Below are 20,503 nucleotides of genomic sequence, written 5' to 3'. Positions count from 1 at the left end.
TCAGTCCTTCTCCATTTTAATAATATTCAGGTCCTTTGTTCTTCCTGCCAAAGTGCAAAACCTCACTTTTTCTCACACTTGTTTAACCTGTCTATATTCTTCTGCAGACTCTGTGTCATCCGTGCACTTTTTTTCCTATCAATTTTGTGTCGACTGCAAACTTGGGTAAAGTGCATGCATTCACCCAAATCATTAATATACATTTTAAATGATTGTGGCCTTAGCACTGATCTCTGCGGCACTCCAAATATTTCAGGTTGCCATCCTGGAAATGCACCCTTGAATTCAACTCTTGTTCACTAATATTTAGTTAAGAACAACCTTACATTCCAGTTGCTATTTTAATACACCATCTTGCTCTCATTCTAACACTTCCATCCTATCTTTACTGCAGTGTTCCAGCAAAGTCAAATGCAAGGTGGAGAAACAGCACCTCATTTTTCCACTTAAGCATTTAAAGCTTCAGGATTCAGTACTGAGTTCAACAATTTCAGAGCATGAACACTATCCTCTATTTTGATTACATGCCCTCTCTCCCCTGTCAGTGGCTTAATGGCACGGGTTTGCTCTCAGAAGAATGTACCTATTTTTACCTACTCAACGCCAAACATTTAAACCATTTTTGCATATAGATCACTCCTTTACTCTGCTAATTACTTCCTTTTGCTCTGGGTGTGCTCATCATTTGCTCCATTTGCAACAGCATTAAAAACATAATTTCCCAGCCCTCATCAGTTCTGGTGAATTCATTGGATTCAAAATATTAATTCTGTTTCTCTCTCCAAAGATACGACAAGACTTATTGGATTTCTCCAGCACTTTTAGTTTTTACTTCCGATCTCCAGCATCTGCACTATTTTACTTTTATTCCCTTATTGATAACTACTATATGAATACAATTTATATGGAGTAGTTAGGTAATTTCCATTCAGTTAGTTTTAACTCAGGATTGATATGGGGAAAGGAATTTGGTGTTGCCTGAAGCCAAATACTCACGTTTTCACATCTTTCCACCACCTGATGCCAGTGGGGCGGGGGGTACATCAAAACTGGTCAGTGGTTTAAAAAGGGACCTAAAATGATCTTTGTTTATAATTTGACTACAGACTATATTCCTGGTGGAAGAGCAAAGGGGCAGGAGAGGCCCTCAGACTGTTTCAGGGATGTGCAGAAACACCACTTGTTTTTTTTCTAGTACTAAGGAATCTTGAGCAGTAATGAACCTTACCTGAGTATTTTGTTGTCACCAAGTTCCATTTGAATAGCATTATGATCTCACTAATGTCACCAAAATTGATATATTTGTGTTCCATTTGAACCCGCGTATGGGGCCTCAAACACAGAGAAACCAGTGAAGACTAATGGTTTTGAGTAGGAATAAAGGAGTTGCAAACTGGCAAGACTATTCATTGAGAGATAATGGGAACTGCAGATGCTGGAGACTCCAAGATAACAAAACGTGAGGCTGGATGAACACAGCAGGCCAAGCAGCATCCCAGGAGCACAAAAGCTGACGTTTCGGGCCTAGACCCTTCATCGGAGAGGGGCTTGGGGGGAGGGAACTGGAATAAATAGGGAGAGAGGGGGAGGCACTTTGGTTTTCACTCTAGCATCAGTTTCACGATAAAAAGGAAGTTTGTGATAAGAGGGATTAAAATCTACTCCACTAATGTTTTGGTTGGGTTTGGCTGAGGCTTAAATGTCAATTGAAGAAATGCCTTGCCCTTTTTCCAATCTAATGGCATAGAGTCTGTGGAATGACTGAGTAGACTTAAAGGTCTACTGTCTGTTCTGAAAGACATCACTTTGCCAAAGCAACACAACCGCAGTTCAGCACAATCAACCAAGTATGCTGCAGTGGGTCTTAAAACTATGGCTGTCAAGTTCAACTTATCACGAATTGCTGTTGAAGGGTCCAAGTTCAAGGCTAATCCAGAACTTTAGCACAAACATCAAGGACTAAACTGTAATGAGGAATTGAGGGAGCAGTGTAATGTTGGTGCTGTCTTTCAGACGTTAAATTCAGATCGCATCTACCTTCTTGGGTGGATATAGAAGATTACATGGCACCAACTCAAAGAACTGCAGGTGAGTTCTCCTCAGTTGTCCTTGCCAATATTTATCCTTCATTCAATGTAACAACAACAGATGGTTTGGCCATATCACATTACTGTTTGTGGGAGGTTGCTGAGCATATTGACTGTCAAGTGTTTTGAGGTATCACATGGTCATGAAGAGTGGTATACAAATGGAGGTCTTTCTTTCATTGCTCACTTATCTCCACAGATGTTACAAACCTATTTAAGATATAATTTTAAAAACAGGATGCATATATACAAAACTCACAGTTTAATATTGCAGATGTACATGATTGTTTGTTAGTAGCGCCTTTACAGCGGTAATCAATCTGCCAAGAATTCACAAAAGAGGCAGCGGTACGTTCCAATATTCCCATGCTACTTCTGAAATCATCCTTCGGATCACCATTGAAATTACCACACAGTCCTGCAACAGAACAAGCACTATGTGTTATAACTGGAAGATATTATACATTTATATGTTTGGTAGTACATAAGTAATGCTGAAAAAAGATATGTTTTGTCAAATGAAGGTCTTTCTTTCATTGCCCACTTGTCTCCACAGATGCCACAAATCCTAGTCAAGGTGTATTATTTTTTGTAGCTTCCAATATAAGCAAGTATGAGTCTGACTGGCAGTGTCATTGTAATTCTTCACATACTCAGGATTATCCAGCAAATGTGGAACCTATAGACCAAGAAAAATGGACTCTGCACCGGTTTCAAAACAGATGACATATATGCATGGGTTAATTTCTCAAGTAATGCCTGACCAATCATAATCAATCTATCTGGTTTAAAATTAAATGAAGCATGGAGGTTAACTGTCAATCATCACTAATGATGCATTTTCCATGGCAATGGCTCTATGAATCAAAATTCACTGCCAACTAATTGGTACTCTCCTCTCATGTAGTATAAATGTTAGTTTTTGCCTTGACTTGACATTTTTGAGATTGTCTGGACGAACACAAAATGAAAAGCTTTGGATGACCTATAGGCAACAATCACAAAGCAACCCTTTGCCTGTACACTTTAAATACAAAGCACCATGACTTTTGCAGCACCAACAAGATGTGGGCACTTTGAATGCTTTGTCTGCAGACTCAGGTTCATCTAGGGTTCTTCTTCCTTTCCTTGTGACCTGCCTTTTCATTTTATGTGGCCTGTTCCAATTTGGCTGTTGATGGGTCAAAATGTCTCTTCAGGCTGTCTAAATAACTTTCAAATCTTTACCTATCCACTGGAATATTTCTCTTTAATTGCACATATTCCTTTAAATTTGACCAAGAGACAAAATTGCAATATATGCATTAGTTTGTATTTAAAAACTCCCAAGCTAAGTTTGAAGTTAAAAACTGGGGGTGAGCAAGTTTCATGGTATTATTTTTGTCCTAGCCTGGGCAAGTTATCATTTGCTTCTGACCGCATTATGCAAGCAAGATTAAGCACCCAAACTTGTATATTCACGGCTAAATATATCTTTTTTTAAGCAATGTTATACTTTGCTAAATCTGATATAATGTGGTCGGCTGGAAAACTGAGATGAAAATAAAAAACAAATGTTCTATTAATCATATAGAGTACCAAATTCTGATTCAATGACTTTCAACAATCAGGTCATTGGATGATCATGATCAGCATGTGGTTACATGAAAGAATATAGGAACAGCAATAGATCATTTAGCTCCTCAAACTGCTTTGTCATTTTGTTTGCTATACTAGTTTAGTTTCTCTAATTCCAAACTTTCTGCAAATTCCTTCATATATCCTTTCCTTTCTGTGTAATTGTCAGTTGTTTTTCTAAACACCCTAAATTAATTGTGTGTCTTTAGATTTCTGGGTAGGTGCATTCTACACCTCTCACTGTTTCTTGGATTCACTGTAAACTTGCTCAATTCTAATCCTAAAATTCTTGTTGTAATTTCTCTTCGCTATTTCAACACTCAATTGTTTCTAAAAAACTGAAATCTGTACTCGGTCAACATGTCCTTTCCAGGTGGGGGTTTCCCTCAACAAATAACATTGATTATCATGTTTTGCATTTGCTTAATCTATTAACGTAGTGCTTATAACAAGGTCAGCCAGCTGGACCTCATAGGATACGAATTTCCTGACTGAAGCTTTTAATCTGATCAAATTAGGAAACTGTGGCTGAACATAGAACAGTACAGCACAGTACAGGCCCTTCGGCCCACAATGGTGTGCTGAACTTTTACCCTAAACCTAAGGTCTTTTGAAACTCCACCCCTACCTTATACTATCATCCATGTGCCTATCTAATAGCTGCTTAAATGCCCCAACGAGGCCGACTCCACTACCCTCTCCAGCAATGCATTCCACGCCCCTACCACTCTCTGAGTAAAGAACCAACCTCTCATGTCTCCCTTATGTTACCTCCACTCACTTTAAAACTATGCCCCCTCGTAATAGCTACCTCCACCCCAGGAAAAAGTCTTTGGCTGTCCAATCTATCAACACTTTTGATCATTTTGTACACCTCTATCAAGTCACCTTTCATTCATCATCGGTCTAAAGAGAAAAACCCTAGCTCTCTTAATCTTTCCTTATATGACCTTCCCTCCATTCCGTGCAATATCCTGGTACATCTCTTCTTTTCCAACGCTTCCACATCTTTCCTGTCATGAGGCAACCACATCTGGACACAATACTCCAGATGTGGACGAACCAGGGTTTTGTATAGCTGCAGCATAACTTCACAGCTTTTGAACTCAATCCCTCTGTTAATGAAAGCTAATACATCATATGCCTTCTTAACAACTCTATCCACCTGGGTGGCAGCTTTCAAGGAATTGTGGACATGAACCCCAAGATCCCTCTGCTCCTCCACACTGCCGAGAATCTTTCAGTTAAGCCTATATGCTGCTTCCAAATTTTTCCTTTGAAAATGAATCACCTCACACTTTTCAGGGTTAAACTCCATCTGCCACTTCTCAGCCCAGCTCTGCATCCTATCAATGAGCCTTTGTAACTAGAACAGCCCTCCGCACTATCTACAACTCAAGCCACCTTCGTATCATCTTTGAGCTTACTAATCCATCCTTCCACTCCTATATCCAAATCATTTACAAAAATCACAAATAGAAGAGGGTCCGGAACAGATCCTTGTGGTACACCATTTGTAACTGAGGACCATGTTGAATAGTTTCCGTCCCTTTGTCTTCTAAGGGTCAGCCAGTTCTGAATCTAATCTGCCACATTTCCCTCTCCTTATTTTCTGCATGAGCTTACCATGGGGAACCTTATCAAACGCCTTACTTAAATCCATGAATACCACATCCACTGCTCTACCTTCATCCACATGTTTGGTCACGTCCTCAAAGAATTCAATAGAGTTTAAGAGGCATGATCTACCCCTCACAAATCCATACCGACTATCACGAATCAAACTGCCTATCCAAGTGATCATAAATCCGATCTCTCAGAGCCCTTTTCAATAATTTGCCCACCACTGAAGTAAGGCGAACTGGTCTATAATTTTGGGATTATCCCTATTCTCTTTATTGAACAAGGGATGATGTTTGCCACTCTCAAATCTTCTGGCACTATACTTGTGGACAGTGACGATGAAAAGATCATCGCCAAAGGCCCTGCGATCTCTTCCCTCAGGTCCCATAGAATCCTTGGATAAATTCCATCAGGTCCAGAGGACTTATCTATCTTCAAGTTCCTCAAATTTCCCAGTACATCTTCCTTACTAACATCCACTTCCTCTAGCCCACCAGCCTGTTTCACACCGTCCTCCCCGCAACAAGGTCCATGAATACCGAAGAAAAGTATTCATTGAGGACCTCTCCTATCTCTTGAGGCTCCGTACGCAAATTCCCTTTACATTCCTTGATCGGCCCTGCCCTTTCTCTGGTCATTCTCTTATTCATACATGTTAAAGGCTTTGGGGTTTTCCTTGATCCTATCTGCCAAACTTTTCTCATGGTCCCTTATGGCTCTCCTTAGCCCTTTCTTCAGCTCTTTCCTGGCTAACCTGTATCCCAGTAAAGCCTTTTCCGATCCTTGTTTCCTAAACCTTATATAAGCATCCTTCTTCCTCTTGATTAGTCGTTCGCCGTCTCTCAAGAACTAAGGCTCCCTCACTCGACCGCATCTTCCCTGTGACAAACATATTGAGCACACGCAGCATGTATTCCTTAAACAATCTCACACTTCTATAGTGCTCTTCCCTGACAGCATCTGTTCCCATTTTATGTTACCCAGCTTTTGCCTAACATAATTATAATTACTTGCCCCAATTATAAACCTTATCCTGCTCTATGTACCTATCTTTCTCCATGACTATTGTAAAAGTAACAGAGTTATGATCGCTACCACCAAAATGCTCTCCTACCAACAGGTCTGACACTTGGCCCGGTTCACTGCCAAGCACCAAATCCAAAGTGACCTCTTCTCATGTTGGTCTATCTACGTACTGTGTCAGGAATCCTTCCTGAACACACTGGACAAAATATGCTCCATCTAAACTATTAGAACTAATAAGTTTCCAATTAATATTTGGAAAGTTGAAGTCACCCATGACTACAACCCTATGACTCCCGCACCTTTCCAGTATCTGCCTCCCAATCCGCTTCTCCACTTCTCTGCAACTATTAGGGGGTTTGTAAAAAAACCCCAACAAAGTGACTGCTCCTTTCTTGTTCCTGACCTCAACCCAAACAGACTCATGTGTAAACAAAGGGTGAATTGGTGACAAGATACCGGCTTCTGTAGAGTTATTTCAATTAACATTTGCAATTTGCTATACCTTTCTTCACAATTTACTATGAAGCAGGCAGTGTGATCCTCAAGTTCTGGACAGTTCCAGTTGTGTTTCCAGATGATCCAGCACTCAATTGAGGACAATGTAAATATTCAGCTCATTATTACCTGCAGTTTCCACTTGGGACCACTGCTGACAGCGCAACCCACAGTTGAGGATTTCAGACCCCTTTAATCCATACAAACCAGAAGCTCACCTAATGACTGTTGATCAAGGATGTAATTCCTGTGTCTTTATGTGTCTGTGTTTGTGTGTATGTGCGGGTGTGTGCGCAGATATTTCTCTAGTTTTAAAATACAAATTATTTTATATCATTTTTAACAATGCTTCAACTCTTACCAGTACTGGTGCCGAAGAAATCATTTCCAATATTAACGTATGCCTGAAAAACTGGGCCAACCTGGATCTGCATCTCGAGACCGGACAGAGTGCTCACCTGAATGTAGACTGACGACTGCCTGTAAATCGAAATATCTCCTAAAAGACAGCAGAATAATTCTAAAGTTAATTGCCATAGCTGTTAACCATTGAAGTTGAATCCATTGTCTGCTATAAGAAACAGTAATGCTGTGGATACACAGGAGTCATAATGGTTTTATCACTCTTCACTCACCTGGAAGAGTAGGGAAATTATCTAGTGATATTTCTAAAGTTTCTACTCTGTTATTGCAAGGTTTGTGTGAGGAATTACGGTGGTACAGTGATTCAGTTGCGAGCACTGCTGCCTCATAGCGCCAGGGACCCAGGTTCAGTTCTAACCTCAGGTGACTGTCTGTATGCAGTTTGCATATTCTTCCTATGTCTGCATGGGTTTCCTCCCATAGTCAAAGATGTGCGTGTCAGGTGGATTAATCATCTGAAATGAAAGTGCAGGGATAGGGTAGGGGAATGGGTCTGGGTAGGATGGCTCTTCAGAGTTTGTTTATAATGCAACAGGCTGAATGGCCTGCTTCTGTGCTGTGGGGATTCTATGAATTAAAACAGGTATAAATAATATTTATATTTAAACAAAGGTTGGACATGTAAGATAGAAATAAATGCTGGAAATTAAGACAACAAGGTGTAGAGCTAGATGAACACAGAGGATTCAGAGGAGAAGGAAAGCTGATGTTTCGGGTCTGGACCCTTCTTCAGAAACATCAGCTTTCTTGCTTTTCTGATGCTGTGTTCATCCAACCATACACCTTGTTATCTCAGACTCCAGATTCGGCAGTTCCTACTATCTATGCTGGAAATTAATATCAGTTTGACAGTGTCTGAGGAGAGAACTCGACCTGAAACATTGTTTCTATCCATAGATGCTGCCTGGTTTGCAAAGCTCTTCCAGTATTTTCTGTTTAAATTCTATTGTTAACATCCTACTTAGATTAGACTATCTACAGTGTGGAAACAGGCCCTTCAGCCCAACAAGTCCACACCGCCCCTTGAAGCATCCCACCCAGACCCATCCCCCTGTAACCCACACACCCCTGAACACTACGGGCAATTTAGCACAGCCGATCCACCTAACCTGCACATCTTTGGACTGTGGAGAAGGCCCACGCAGACATGGGGAGAATGTGCAAACTCCACACAGACAGTTGCCCAAGGCTGGAATCGAAGCCTGTCCCTGGTACTGTGAGGCTGCAGTGCTAACCACTGAGCTACCATGTCGCCCCAATAAGAGATTGCCCTTATAAAAGAGATTGCACAGGGAATAGTGGAAAAGAGAGACAGAGATAATGATTAGTTCAAAGGATCCAATTAATGATTTTGAACACGTTAGCCTCATACAGATAATAAGCCTGTGTAGCTCAACATTTTGCATCACTGTATTTCACAGCACATGACATATCCCCTATTCTGTGCCAAGAGGTAGGTAATTGGTAAATACTAAATGCGAAGATTAATTATATTTCTCAAGGATAAAATGTTAATCAACACGCAACATTTTTCATAATACAGTGTCAAGAAGCTATTAGTATTTACTATTATATTATAATAGGGTAGGAGTAGGGATACTCAAAACCAAAATTCTGAAGAAAGGAAAGTGGGAGATTCAAAGTGGTGCGGTTGTGATCCTGCATCCACTGCTATTTATGGAGGAGAGTTGCAGACATCAAGCACCCTTTGTATGTTAAAAACACTTCCTAACATCTCTCCTGAATAGTCCAGTCCTAATTCTCAAGACTATGCTCTTTAGTTCTAGAATTCCCAGTCAAACAAAATAATTTAGAGTCATAGAATTTCAGCAGTGCAGAAAGATACCTTTCAGCCCATTGAATATACAATGATCCTCCAAAAAGCATCCCAACCAGCCTGCCCCTTACCCTATCCCCATAACCCTACATTTCCCAAAGCTAGTCCATCTAGCCTGCAGATCCCTGAATACTATGGGCAATTTAGTATGGCCAATCTATGTTACTTGCATATTTTTGATCTGTGGTAGAAACCTGGAGCACCCGGAGGAAACCCACACAGACACGGAGAGATGTATTCAAACTCCACACAGACAATCACCCAAGGCTGGAATCAAACCTGGGTCCCTGGCATGGAAGCAGCAGTGCTAATCACTGTGCCACCATGTCGCTTATTGTTATCTATTCTGTCTTAAATATTTTGACCACTTCGAATAGAACTTCCTTAACCTTCTGAAGTCCAGGTATCATTCTTGCAATCCTATTTTGTGCTCTATCTTTCAGGCCAATATATCCTTCCCAAGGAGTTGCATCCAGATCTACTCAAAGTACTATAAATGTGGTCTAACCAGGTTTTTGTAAATTTTAGTGTAACTTCTGTATCCTTGTAATCTAGTCCTTTCGACGTAAAGTCCAGCATTCCAACAGCTTTGAGTGTTTTTTGCACATGCCATGACATTTTAAAGATCTATGCAAGTAAAACCCCAGTCTCTTAAGACATCTATTGCTTTTAACGTTATACCACCTAGAAAGCACCTTGATCTACCCAATTTTGGTCCAAAATGGATAACCTCACACTTGCTTACATTGAACTCCATCTGCCATAGTTTTGCCTATTCACTTAGTCAAAGGTGGCCTATAGGCAACAATCACAAAGCAAACCTTCTCCCGTGCATTTAACAAAGCACCATGACTTAGGCAGCACCAACAAGGTTTGGGCACTTTGAATGCTTTGTCAGCAGACTCAGATCTAGGGTTCCTCTTCCTTTCTTTGTGACCTGCCTTTTCATCTTATGTTGCCTGTCCAACTTTGGCTGTTGATAGGTCAAAATATCTTTTAGGGCTGTCTGAATAACTTTCAAATCTTTACCTATCTACTGGAAGATTTCTCTTCAAATTTCCCTTTAAATTTAGCAAACAGACAAAATTGCAATTTGTGAATTACATTTTGTTGAAAAACTCCCAAACTAAGTTTGAAATTAATGACTGGGGGTGAGCAAGTTTCATCATATTATTTTTGTCATAGCCCAGGGCAAGTTATCACATGCTTCTGACCTCATAATGCAAGCAAGATGTTAAGCACATAACTCTGTACATTCCCTGGCAAGTGAGATACAGATGCTTGACACTGCCTGCAACTACCAGCTTCGAAGGTGCCATATTTAGTATCCAGCTAGTGCTGCAATCCAGGAAATATTCCTCACACGGTCGTACTTGCCTTTTAAGTCTAACCAAATGGCATAGAAGGAAACTAAGCTTGCTCCCTGCATGATGGAGAAAGATCAAGGTGTTGGTGGACTGGTTAGCGGAGAGAAGGTCAGTCCTCTTTCTTCCTGACTGCAATGAGTCCACCCTACCACACGCAGCCAGCCTGTGCAGAGATATTATCATAGGTCAGTGCTGTTTCCACTGTAAAAAGCAAGAGCCAATAATGCTGCAAGTGAATCAATGGTCTCCTGTACTCTGCAAGGGTAAGTGGCATCATCTTTTCTCTGCTCTCTCACATTCATAGAGCCATCAATCTAACTCTGCCATTGAAAACACATCTCACAAATTCTTACAGCTTAAGCATCAACTCCTTCTCTATCCTACCAACCTTTATTGCCCTCAACACTTCTCAGTGACTCACTGGTGACACCACCCCACTTCTCAGGCTCATACACGATCACTAACTTTATCATAATTTATCTTCTCTTTGCCACATTGCAGGAAATATTGCCCTACAAACAGGCCAGAATGTCCAGTACACAGGAAGAGTATGGCAGACATCAGGCTCCTCACTGTCAGTGAGGAGAAACTAGTGGAGATAGGGGGAAGACTGGGACCATAATGCATAAGTGGTGAGATAAGAATGGGCAGCCAACAAGTTCCACTTGCTCTCCTCTCCTTTGATTTATCCGACCCTAAGTTATTCTTGCTCCACATTAACTTTTATCCATCTTCTACACTAATTCCCTTTCTTCTATTATGCAGGTACTAATCATAGAATCCCTACAGTGTAGAAACAGGCCCTACGGCCCAACAAGTTCACACCAACCCTCGGGGCATCCCAACCAGACCCAACCTCCTATAACCCAGCTCATCTACAGATCCCTGAATACTACAGGCAATTTAGCATGGCCAATCCACCTAGCCTGCACACCTTTGGACTGTGGGAGGAAACTGTAAGACCCGGAGGAAATCCATACAGACATGGGGAGAATGTGGCAACTCCACAGCAACAGTCACCTGAGGTAGAATCCAACCTGGGTCCCTGGTGCTGTGAGGCAGCAGTGCTAACCACTGAGCCACTGTACCACCCCTTAATGGCACCAAGAAACTTCTGAAAGAAGGAAGCCACATTCTGACCCTCTCAGCAACATCAGAGGAGGAAGTCTGTGAGCCCTCAGAAGATGAACTAGGGTGTGCACCTATATCTTCCACTAACACAGAGGCTTTTATCTCAGGGGGCACCCTCTGCTTCATTAGACTCAGAGACATGATCTGGTGAGCCCAACACTTACACATCTCTAAAACCACTAGAGGAAGAAATACTTGAGTCCCTGGTACTCAGAAGGTTGCTGGAGGCTAGGTATCTACTCAGTCCCATGATGAAGACATACTTTTGTTCGAGGTCATAAGTGACTTGCTCAACTGCAGGACCAAGTGCATAACAGGCACATGTGCCAGTGGTCCTCAGTATGGTGCAATGAAAGATAGAGGAGTCTTTGACATTCTCGGTGCTGTGGTGGGTCCAATGTGCGCGTATCTGACTATGTCCAGGGAAAGGGTGGCAACTGTCTAGGACATCAGATCCAGCAGCTCAGTGGCTGCTGGTTATGGTCTCAGATCTGGGTTCCACTGCTGCAGCCATTTATGGTAAGTATCAATGAGAATGCAACAGGAGATGAAAGACACTGACCTCACTCCTGCTGCCCTTTCTTTCCAAAGAGTTAGGATGGTGTCCATAGGTTGGTCGATTGAACAGATTGATTCATTTACTGTCATGTGTACCGAAATACAGTGAAAAACTTTGTTTATAAGTGGTATAGACAGATTATAGTAAGCAAAGGATGTACGACCAAAAAGAGTTATACAGGTTACATTGTACTGGATGTGCGCTGGGCGAGATCAATGTTAGCAAGATCTGTGTTATTTGAAGCTAGAGAGTCCCACAGAGGGGGTGAGCAACACACAGTCACTTCAGAAACTTCTCTACATCACACTCCAGAAGTGCCTCATACATACAATCCCTACAGTGTAGAAACAGGCCCTTTGGCCCAACACATACACACTAACCCTCAGTGAATCCCATCCAGACCCACCTCTCCTAATCAAAGCATCCCTGGACACTATAGCATAGCCAATCCACCTAAGCTACACATATCTGGACTGTGGGAGGAAACTAGAGCACCCAGAGGAAACCCAGGCAGACACAGGGAGAATGTGCAAACTGCACACTGACAGTCGCCCAAAATGGAATCGAACCCAGGCCCCTGGCACTGTGAGGCAGCAGTGTTAACCACTCAGCCACTGTGTCGCCCCTAATGCCTGTGATCTCAAAGCTTGCAACTGTTCAAGACAGGGAAGGCAAACCTGTATCTGAGCAGGAACAAAAACAAGTTGCTGGAAAAAGCTCAGTAGGTCTGGCAGCACCTGTGGAGAAAAATCAGAGTTAATGTTTCGGATCGAGTAACTCTTCCTCGGAATGGACCATAAGATTTTCAGCAGGCCTGGGCATTTTAAACCAAAAAAACAATCACAGGACATCTGTTCAATAGGGAAGTCCAAGTCAACAGGGAAAACCTCAAAATATGCTCCCTCCACCACATTTGTGGAAATTAAGCATTAACCTGGAAATGGAGATAGGGAGAAAATTAACTTGTAAATGGAGATAGGGAGAAGTAAAACAAAACATATTGAGGGGATGCATGGGTGATACAACATTTAGATATGCTATCATTTTTGTCAATACATTTTCATTTGCATTGTTATAATCTCTGTTGTGGTTCTACTTTTGCTAAAAAAAATCCTGGTTAAGTCAGACTGCTGTGGGTGATGTAGAGCCATTTCATAGACCCCGTGGATATGAGATATTACAATCGCCAAATACTGTTCATCTCTCACTAGGAAGTTTTTGAATGCAGATAGCCTCATGCATCGGGGGTCCTTGACCCTTAAACTTTGAGCACAACAGTCAAGACATACACATTAATGCAGAGAATGCTGAGAGGCCACAAGCAATAGCCAGGAAATGGATCCAAGGCCAGGCCTGTACACATCTTCTCACACATACATATAAGATAAGTGTGGCAGTACAAAATTAGTGATGATTCCATATATCTCAACAAAGAAATATGATTCCTATGTTTGAGCTTTTCAGTGAGTGCCATGTCGTTCAAGGCTGGGAGATGTTCACTGGGCAGCTAACACACCCATTGTCTCTCACAGTGCAACAGCCTAGAGAAAAAAGCTGCTCAAAGCACTGCTTCTCACAGGTCAAAAATTGTCATGGGTTGTGATCAAGCATATCAATGCAACAGTATATTCTTTTTGCACTCCAAAACATTGAAGATATAAAAAGAAAGGAAGGGTCAAGGAAGCTTTCTCAGGATTTGGGTCAACCTGTTGGCTCTCATGAGGGACTGGACTACAGATGACACGTATGTCAAACCCTCTGCTTTACAAGTAGGGAGACTACCATTACGCTCAATAAATCCTTAAACTCCTTTATAAAGTAAGACTTATTTACATGACAAGGTGACAATTAGTGGGCATAACATAATGCTCATGATTAGTTAAAGCTATCATTTGTTAACTCTATTCTTTGACAATTACTGACCTCCAGCAGCATACCAGAACTTCAGGGGGCAAAGGTGAGTGCAGTAGCCACCACTAAGGAGAAGGTGTTGGGGAAGGTGGAAGGTCTGAAGATAGGCAAATCTCACAGACTGGATGGACTACATCACAGGGTTCTGAAGGAAATAGCTTAGGAGATTGTAGAGGTATTGGTGGTCATCTTTCAGGAATCGTTAGAGTCAGAGAGGATTCCAGGGTCTAGAAAATGGCAGATTGTTTAAGGAGGGGAATTATACACCAGTTAACCTGATCTCAGTCATCGATATGATTTTAGAGTTCATTATTAAGGTTGAGATTGTTGAGTATTTGGAAGTTCAAGATAAAATCGGGCTGAGTCAGATGGCTTCGTCAAGGGAATGTCACGCCTGACAAAATATGGTATAATTCTTGGAGGAGGTAACAAGAAAGTTAGTCAAGTGACAGCCAGTGGATGCGACCTATTTGGATTTTCAGAAGACGTTAGACAATGTTAGGCAAGAATACAAAAGCAGTGATGTACAGTTGAAGCTGTACAAGTGTCTAGTTGGTTTGCAGTTTGAATATTATGAGCAGTTTTGGGCCCCATATCGAAGGAAGGATGCACTGCTTTGAAGGGGATTCAAAGGAGGCTCACAAGAATGATCCAGGGAATGAAGAGCTTATTATATGATGGGAGGTTATAGACTCTGGTTATGTACTCGACGGAGTTTAGAAGGACGAGAGCAGAATCACATCGAAGCTTATAGGATACTAAGAGGCCTGCGTAGGGTGGACTGTGGAGAAGAGACACAAAAACAGCAGATGCTGGAATCCAAGATAGACAAGCAGGAGGATGAAAGAACACAGCAAGCCAGGCTGCATCAGGAGGAAAGGAGCTGTCAATGTTTTGGGTATTACCCTCGTTCTGGACTCGACGTGGGAATAGAGGAAGCTGTAAAGAGGGGGCGGGGAGGGGTGGAAATGGAATGGTGGTGGTAGGTGGACACTGGTAGTAGTGCAACCTGGCTGGTTGATGGGAGGAATGAATCCAGTTGGTGGCTGGAAGGGAGGGTCAGAAGGTGGAATGGAAGGGAGGAAATGCGGCTTGAAGGGGTGCCGGGGGTTGGGTGGGAAGGTTATTTGAAATTGGAGAACTCAGTGTTGAGTCCTCCGGGCTGTAGGGTGCCCAGGCAGAAGGTAAGGTGTTCTTCAAATTTGCATTCTGAGTCACTGTGACACTAGAAGAGGCCAAGGACGGACATGTCAGAGGGGAAGTATGGCTGGGAGTTGAATTTGGCAATGACTGGTAGCTGGGTTGGCCATTATGGGCCAGGCGAAGATGTCTGGTAAAACAGTCACACAGTCTACGTTTGGTCTCACTGATATACAGAAGACCACATCGGCATCATCAGAAGTAATAGACTAGGTTGGAGAAGATGCAGGTGAAGTTCTGTCTCACTTGGAAGGACTGTTCAGAGCCCTGAATATAGGTGAGGGAGGTGGTGTGTGGGCAGGTGTTGTATCTTTTATGGTTAGAGGGGAAGGTACTGGGCGGGTCGGAGTGGTTGGTGGGGAGTGTGGCATGAGCTAAGGAGTGGCAAAGGGAATGGTCCTTGCAGAAGGCAGAGAGGGGTGGGGAGTGGGAGATGTTCCGGGTGGTGGAGTCTAATTGGAATTGGCGCAAGTGTTTGAGAATGATACGTTAGATGCAGAGGCTGGTGGGGTGGAAAGTGAGGACAAGGGGGCCGCTATCTTTATTATGTTTGGTTGGTGGGTGGTTAAGAGCTGTGGAGCAGAGAATGGAAGGGGCACGGTGGAGGGCTGTCTGAATGACAGAGGTGGGAAAAGAGCATTGTTTGAAAAAGGCGGACATTCAGGACGCTTGGGAATGGAACGTCTTCTTATCAGACCAGATGCGATGGAGACGGAGGAATTGGGAAAATGGAATTGAGTTTTTGCAGGATACAAGGTGGGAGGAGGTGTAGTTGAAATAGCTATGGGAGTCTGTGAATTTACAGTAAGTGTCAGTCCGTAAACTGTCACCAGAAATGTAAGTGGAGAGGTCAAGAAAAGGGAGGGGGGTGTCTGAGATAGACAAAGTGAATTTGAGGTCGGTGTGGAAGTTGTTAGTGAAGTTTATGACCTGTTCCAGTTCAGCCTGGGTGCAGGACGCAGCACTAACGTAGTCATCGATGTAATGGCAGAAGAGTTCGGGAACAGTATTAGTATATGTTCTGATGAGCGTCTGTTTGACATAACCTACAAACAGGCAGGTGTAGCTGGGACCCATGCAGATGCCCATGGCAACGCCATGGATTTGGAGAAATTGAGAAGAATTGAAGGAAAAGTTATTGAGGATGAGGACTAATTCAGTGAGGTGGATGAGGGTATTGATGGGGTGTCTGGATGGGTCTGTTGGAAAGAAAAAAACTGAGGGCCTGCAGGCTGTCTTTTGGGGATATGGACATATATAGGAATTGAATGTCTGAAGGAAACTGAAAGTTACCAAAGAGGTGGAGGGCATGATTTGTGTCCCTTGTGTAGGTGGGGGGTGTCTGGACCAAGGGGGAGAGAATGGAGTCAAGGTAGGAAGAGATGATCTCGGTGGGGCAGGCGGATGTGGAGATGATGGGTTGGCCAGGGTAGTTGGGCTTTTTGATCTTAGGTGGGGAGTGCATGGCTGGGGTCAATAAGACTGGAGGCAGTGGAGGGGAGGTCACCAGAAGTGATGAGGTCATGGACAGTTTGGGAGACAGTGGCTTGATGGGCCATGGTGGGGTTGTATTCAAGAGGGAGGTTGGACATGGTGTCAGAGAGCTGACACTCAGCCTCTGCGATATAGAGGTCCATCCTCCAGACAACTACTGCCCTCTCTTTGTCAGTGAGTTTGACAGTGAAATGGGGATTGGTGCAGAGAGAGTTGAGTCCTGCACGTTCAGAGGGGGAGAGGTTGGAGTGGGTGAGTTGGTGGAGATGGGAAATCAAGGTGGTCGATGTCGACTTGGCAGTCAGCAATGAAGAGGTCCAGTGTGGCTAAGAGGCTAGCAGTGGGTATCCAAGAGGAGGAGAAAGGTAGGAGGCAAGAGAAGGGGTCCCCAGAGGGTGGTTGAGAGTCTTTGTCAACGAAGAAAGCATGGAGGCGGAGGTGGTAGAAGACGAGTTCCATGTTGTGGAGGGCATGGAACTCGTAAAGGTGGGTGTAGAGGGGCACGAATGTGAGTCCTTTACTGAGGATAGGCTGTTTGGCCTCAAGGAGTTTGAGATCGGGGAAGGGTGAACATGGAGCAAGGTTCATGAGTGGGGTTTTGAGGGGGTCTCCAGGAGACTGACAGAGGGATGGGGGGGGGGGGTGCAGGACAATAGCATGTGATTGGTGAGGGTTGGATGTAATATGGGGCGGGTGAGTAGTCGTGGGAGAATGGGAGGGTAATGAGCTGGGAAGCAGGATGGAGGATTGGATGTGAGGAGAGGTGTGGGAGAGATGAGGTAGAGAGAAGGGAGGTGGAGGGGTAGGGTGTATTGTGAAGGTGGACAGATGAGGGGGTAGAGGTGTGCTGGCTAGCTGTAGGTGGACAGTAGGACATAGGAATGACCCTGGAGGCAAAAGCTCACGTCTTGATTGGAGAAGGGGCAGGATGCAGAGTGAAGGGGGAAGTTGCAGGCAGGCCCGAGTCCTTTCGTCAATGGAACCCAGGGCAGCATTTGCACTGTTGTCCAGAGCACAGATGGAACTTGAAGGTAAATTCTGTAAGATCCAAGTCGATGGTTGTGGAGGCTTGGGCGCCGGCTCAGAACCGATGTCTGAACCAGAGAGGCCCAGTGCTGGATGAGGTCTACAAATGTGTAATGGCGGTGGCAGCATGGGGGGCCTGGAAGTATACGGAAAGAGGGCACAGTGGGTTCTCCGACTGGAAGTGAATAGGGAGACCACGGAGAGGATATTTCTTCGATCCACCAGTAGGAGAGACTAGGACACAAAAGCATGGCTTCAGAGTGAAAGAGACGGCCCTTTAGAACTGAAATGAGGAGAAATTTCTTCAGTCAGAGGATGAAGGTGAATTTGTGGAACTCACTGCCATAGAAGGCTGCAGGGGCCAAATCACTGAATGTTTTAAAAGAGAATAGTTTGTGTTTAATAAGGGGAACAAAGGTTACAGGGAGAAGGTAAGAAACTGGGGTTAAGAAACAGATCAGCCATGATCAAATGGCCCAGTAGAACTGACGGGCCAAATTCTGCCCCTACATCTCATGCTCTTATGCCCTAATGGTTAATTTGGTTCTGTGCCTGACTCTGTGTCGTATCACAGGTCGCAAGAGGGCTGCCTGTCTCTCAGACAATGCTAAAGATCTTGTGCTTTGACAAGTGGTGCATAATCTTGGTTGACACTTCACTGCGCTGAGGAAATGCCGTACTGCTGTGATTTGGATGAGAAACAAGGTTCTGTTCATACTATTATTTGACAATGAGCGCAAATCACATCCTAAACAACACTTATCTCGCAATCAGTGCCAATAAGACATCAGCTGGTCAATTTTCTTGTTGCTGAATGTGATTACTTGCAATGTATTTAATTAGTTGTCAACCATGCAGAGAAAACAATGGAGACCATACATATAACACATTCACTGTAAATTTTATATGTTGTATAAGTGACAGATACTACATTGTTGTAATTTTTTGAGGAAGGTAAACTACCACCCTTACCTGGTGTGGCCCACATGTGACTCCAGAGCCACAGCAAAGTGGCTGACTGTTAACTGTCACCTGGGCAATTGGGGATGGATGATAAATGCTACCTAGCCAGCAACTCCCACATCCCATGAATGAATTTTAAAAAATAGGTTGAGTGGGAATAGATAATCATTGTTGTCAGTTCTGATGTTACCTGCTCTGTATGGCAACTTCTTAACTTCACCATTGACTATTACCATGTCCTGTTTTGAAATTTCAATATTTAACTGAAACGAAATGAAAGCAGAATAACCAATCAGCATAACCAAAGGTTTAATGTGAAGCAAGTAAAATGTTGTTAAAATATGAAAAGACATTGTGGAAATGACAGGAACAGATTACAAACTACTTAAAGGGGCAAACAGACTAGAAAGGTAAGATGTTGCCCCAGCTGCAGAGTGTAGAACCAGGGAGCCTAACTTAAAAATAAGGAGGATGCGACTTAAGTCTGAGTTAGAATTGTTTTCACTTAGAAAGTTGTAAACCTTTGGAATTTTACACCATAGAAGACCGTGAAGCTCCATTATTTTTGAGTATATTAAAGTCTGAACTATTAATGTACATAGTCTATCGGAAAAAAAGGTGTAACAGATGTGACAAGGTGTAGAGCTGGATGAACACAGCAGGCCAAGCAGCATCAGAGGAGCAGGAAGGTTGACATTTCAGGCCTAGACCCTCCTTGTAGGGAAATACAAACAATAGATAAACTGCAGGAAAGATTGACTGATTTTGGTAAATATCAAATATGACCAGAACTTAGACACATTTGTACATGTTGCCCCTCTTTGCCTATGTTTAACGTTCAAGACATTGACAGATTGCTGAAAACCAGTTGTCTATGGGGTTAAGGGAATAGAATGCATTAAAGAAATTAAAGCATCTGATCAGCAATCATAGAATCCCTACAGTGTGGAAGCAGGCCATTTGGCCCACTGAGTCCACACCGACCCCCTTAAGTACATACTACCCAGACACAACCCCATCCTTGCAACCCTGTACAATATAGTAGACCAATTCACCTATCCCACACATCTTTGGACTGTGGGAGGAAACCCACCCAATAACAGGGAGAATATGCAAACTCCACACAGAGAGTCAACTGAGACTGGAATGAAACCTGGGTCCCTGGTGCTGTGAGGCAGCAGCACTATCCACTGAGCTACTGTGCTATAATGAATGGGAGGTCAGGCTCGACAGGCTGAATGGCCTACACATGCTTCTATGCTAGTGGTGTAATGGCTGTTCCATTGGACTAATGATCCAGAACCCAAGGATAATATTTTGGGGTCATTGATTCAAATTCCACCATCTAGGTATTGACATTTGATTTCAACAAAGATCTGAAATAAAAAGTTCGCCCATGTAGCCACTGCCAATCATTGAAAAAACCTATCTGGTTCACTATGAGAGGAAATTCTTAACTGGTGTGGCCTATGTGTAACTCCAGACACACTGTAATGTGATTGACCGATCAGTGCAGATGACACTAGGTAAATGGTTAGAAAGGAAACATTTAGTACTCTTCTTGCAAAGTTTGATGATGCACTGGTAAGTCTGAGCTTGGATCTTCCCCATGGGAGGTGCTGAGGGTAGAAATCATTGATGCACAATAGTATACATGATTTCTGGGTGAGATCCAAATCTGTAATCACACCATAATAAAACAAACTATCAATAACGTTTTCTTTGTTGACAGAAAACTTTCCTA

General features: G+C 43.1%; 1 protein-coding gene across 1 annotated transcript in view; it reads right to left on the bottom strand.

Moving 5' to 3' along the window:
- Nucleotides 1-20,503, bottom strand: part of LOC125459470 (mucin-6-like) — a 224,983-nt gene that overhangs the window by 73,983 nt on the left and 130,497 nt on the right. Inside the window, exons 18-20 of the mRNA XM_048545971.2 lie at nucleotides 18,950-19,022; nucleotides 7,210-7,347; nucleotides 2,347-2,505 (exon numbers count right to left, since the gene is read on the bottom strand). Of these exons, the coding sequence (XP_048401928.2) occupies nucleotides 2,347-2,505; nucleotides 7,210-7,347; nucleotides 18,950-19,022 (370 nt within the window). The remainder of the gene's footprint in view (nucleotides 1-2,346; nucleotides 2,506-7,209; nucleotides 7,348-18,949; nucleotides 19,023-20,503) is intronic.

This window comes from Stegostoma tigrinum, chromosome 17, assembly GCF_030684315.1.
Source record: "Stegostoma tigrinum isolate sSteTig4 chromosome 17, sSteTig4.hap1, whole genome shotgun sequence".
Taxonomy (NCBI): Eukaryota; Metazoa; Chordata; class Chondrichthyes; order Orectolobiformes; family Stegostomatidae; genus Stegostoma; species Stegostoma tigrinum.
Note: the sequence above shows the minus strand (reverse complement) of the source record. Positions and strands in the feature narration are given on the sequence as shown.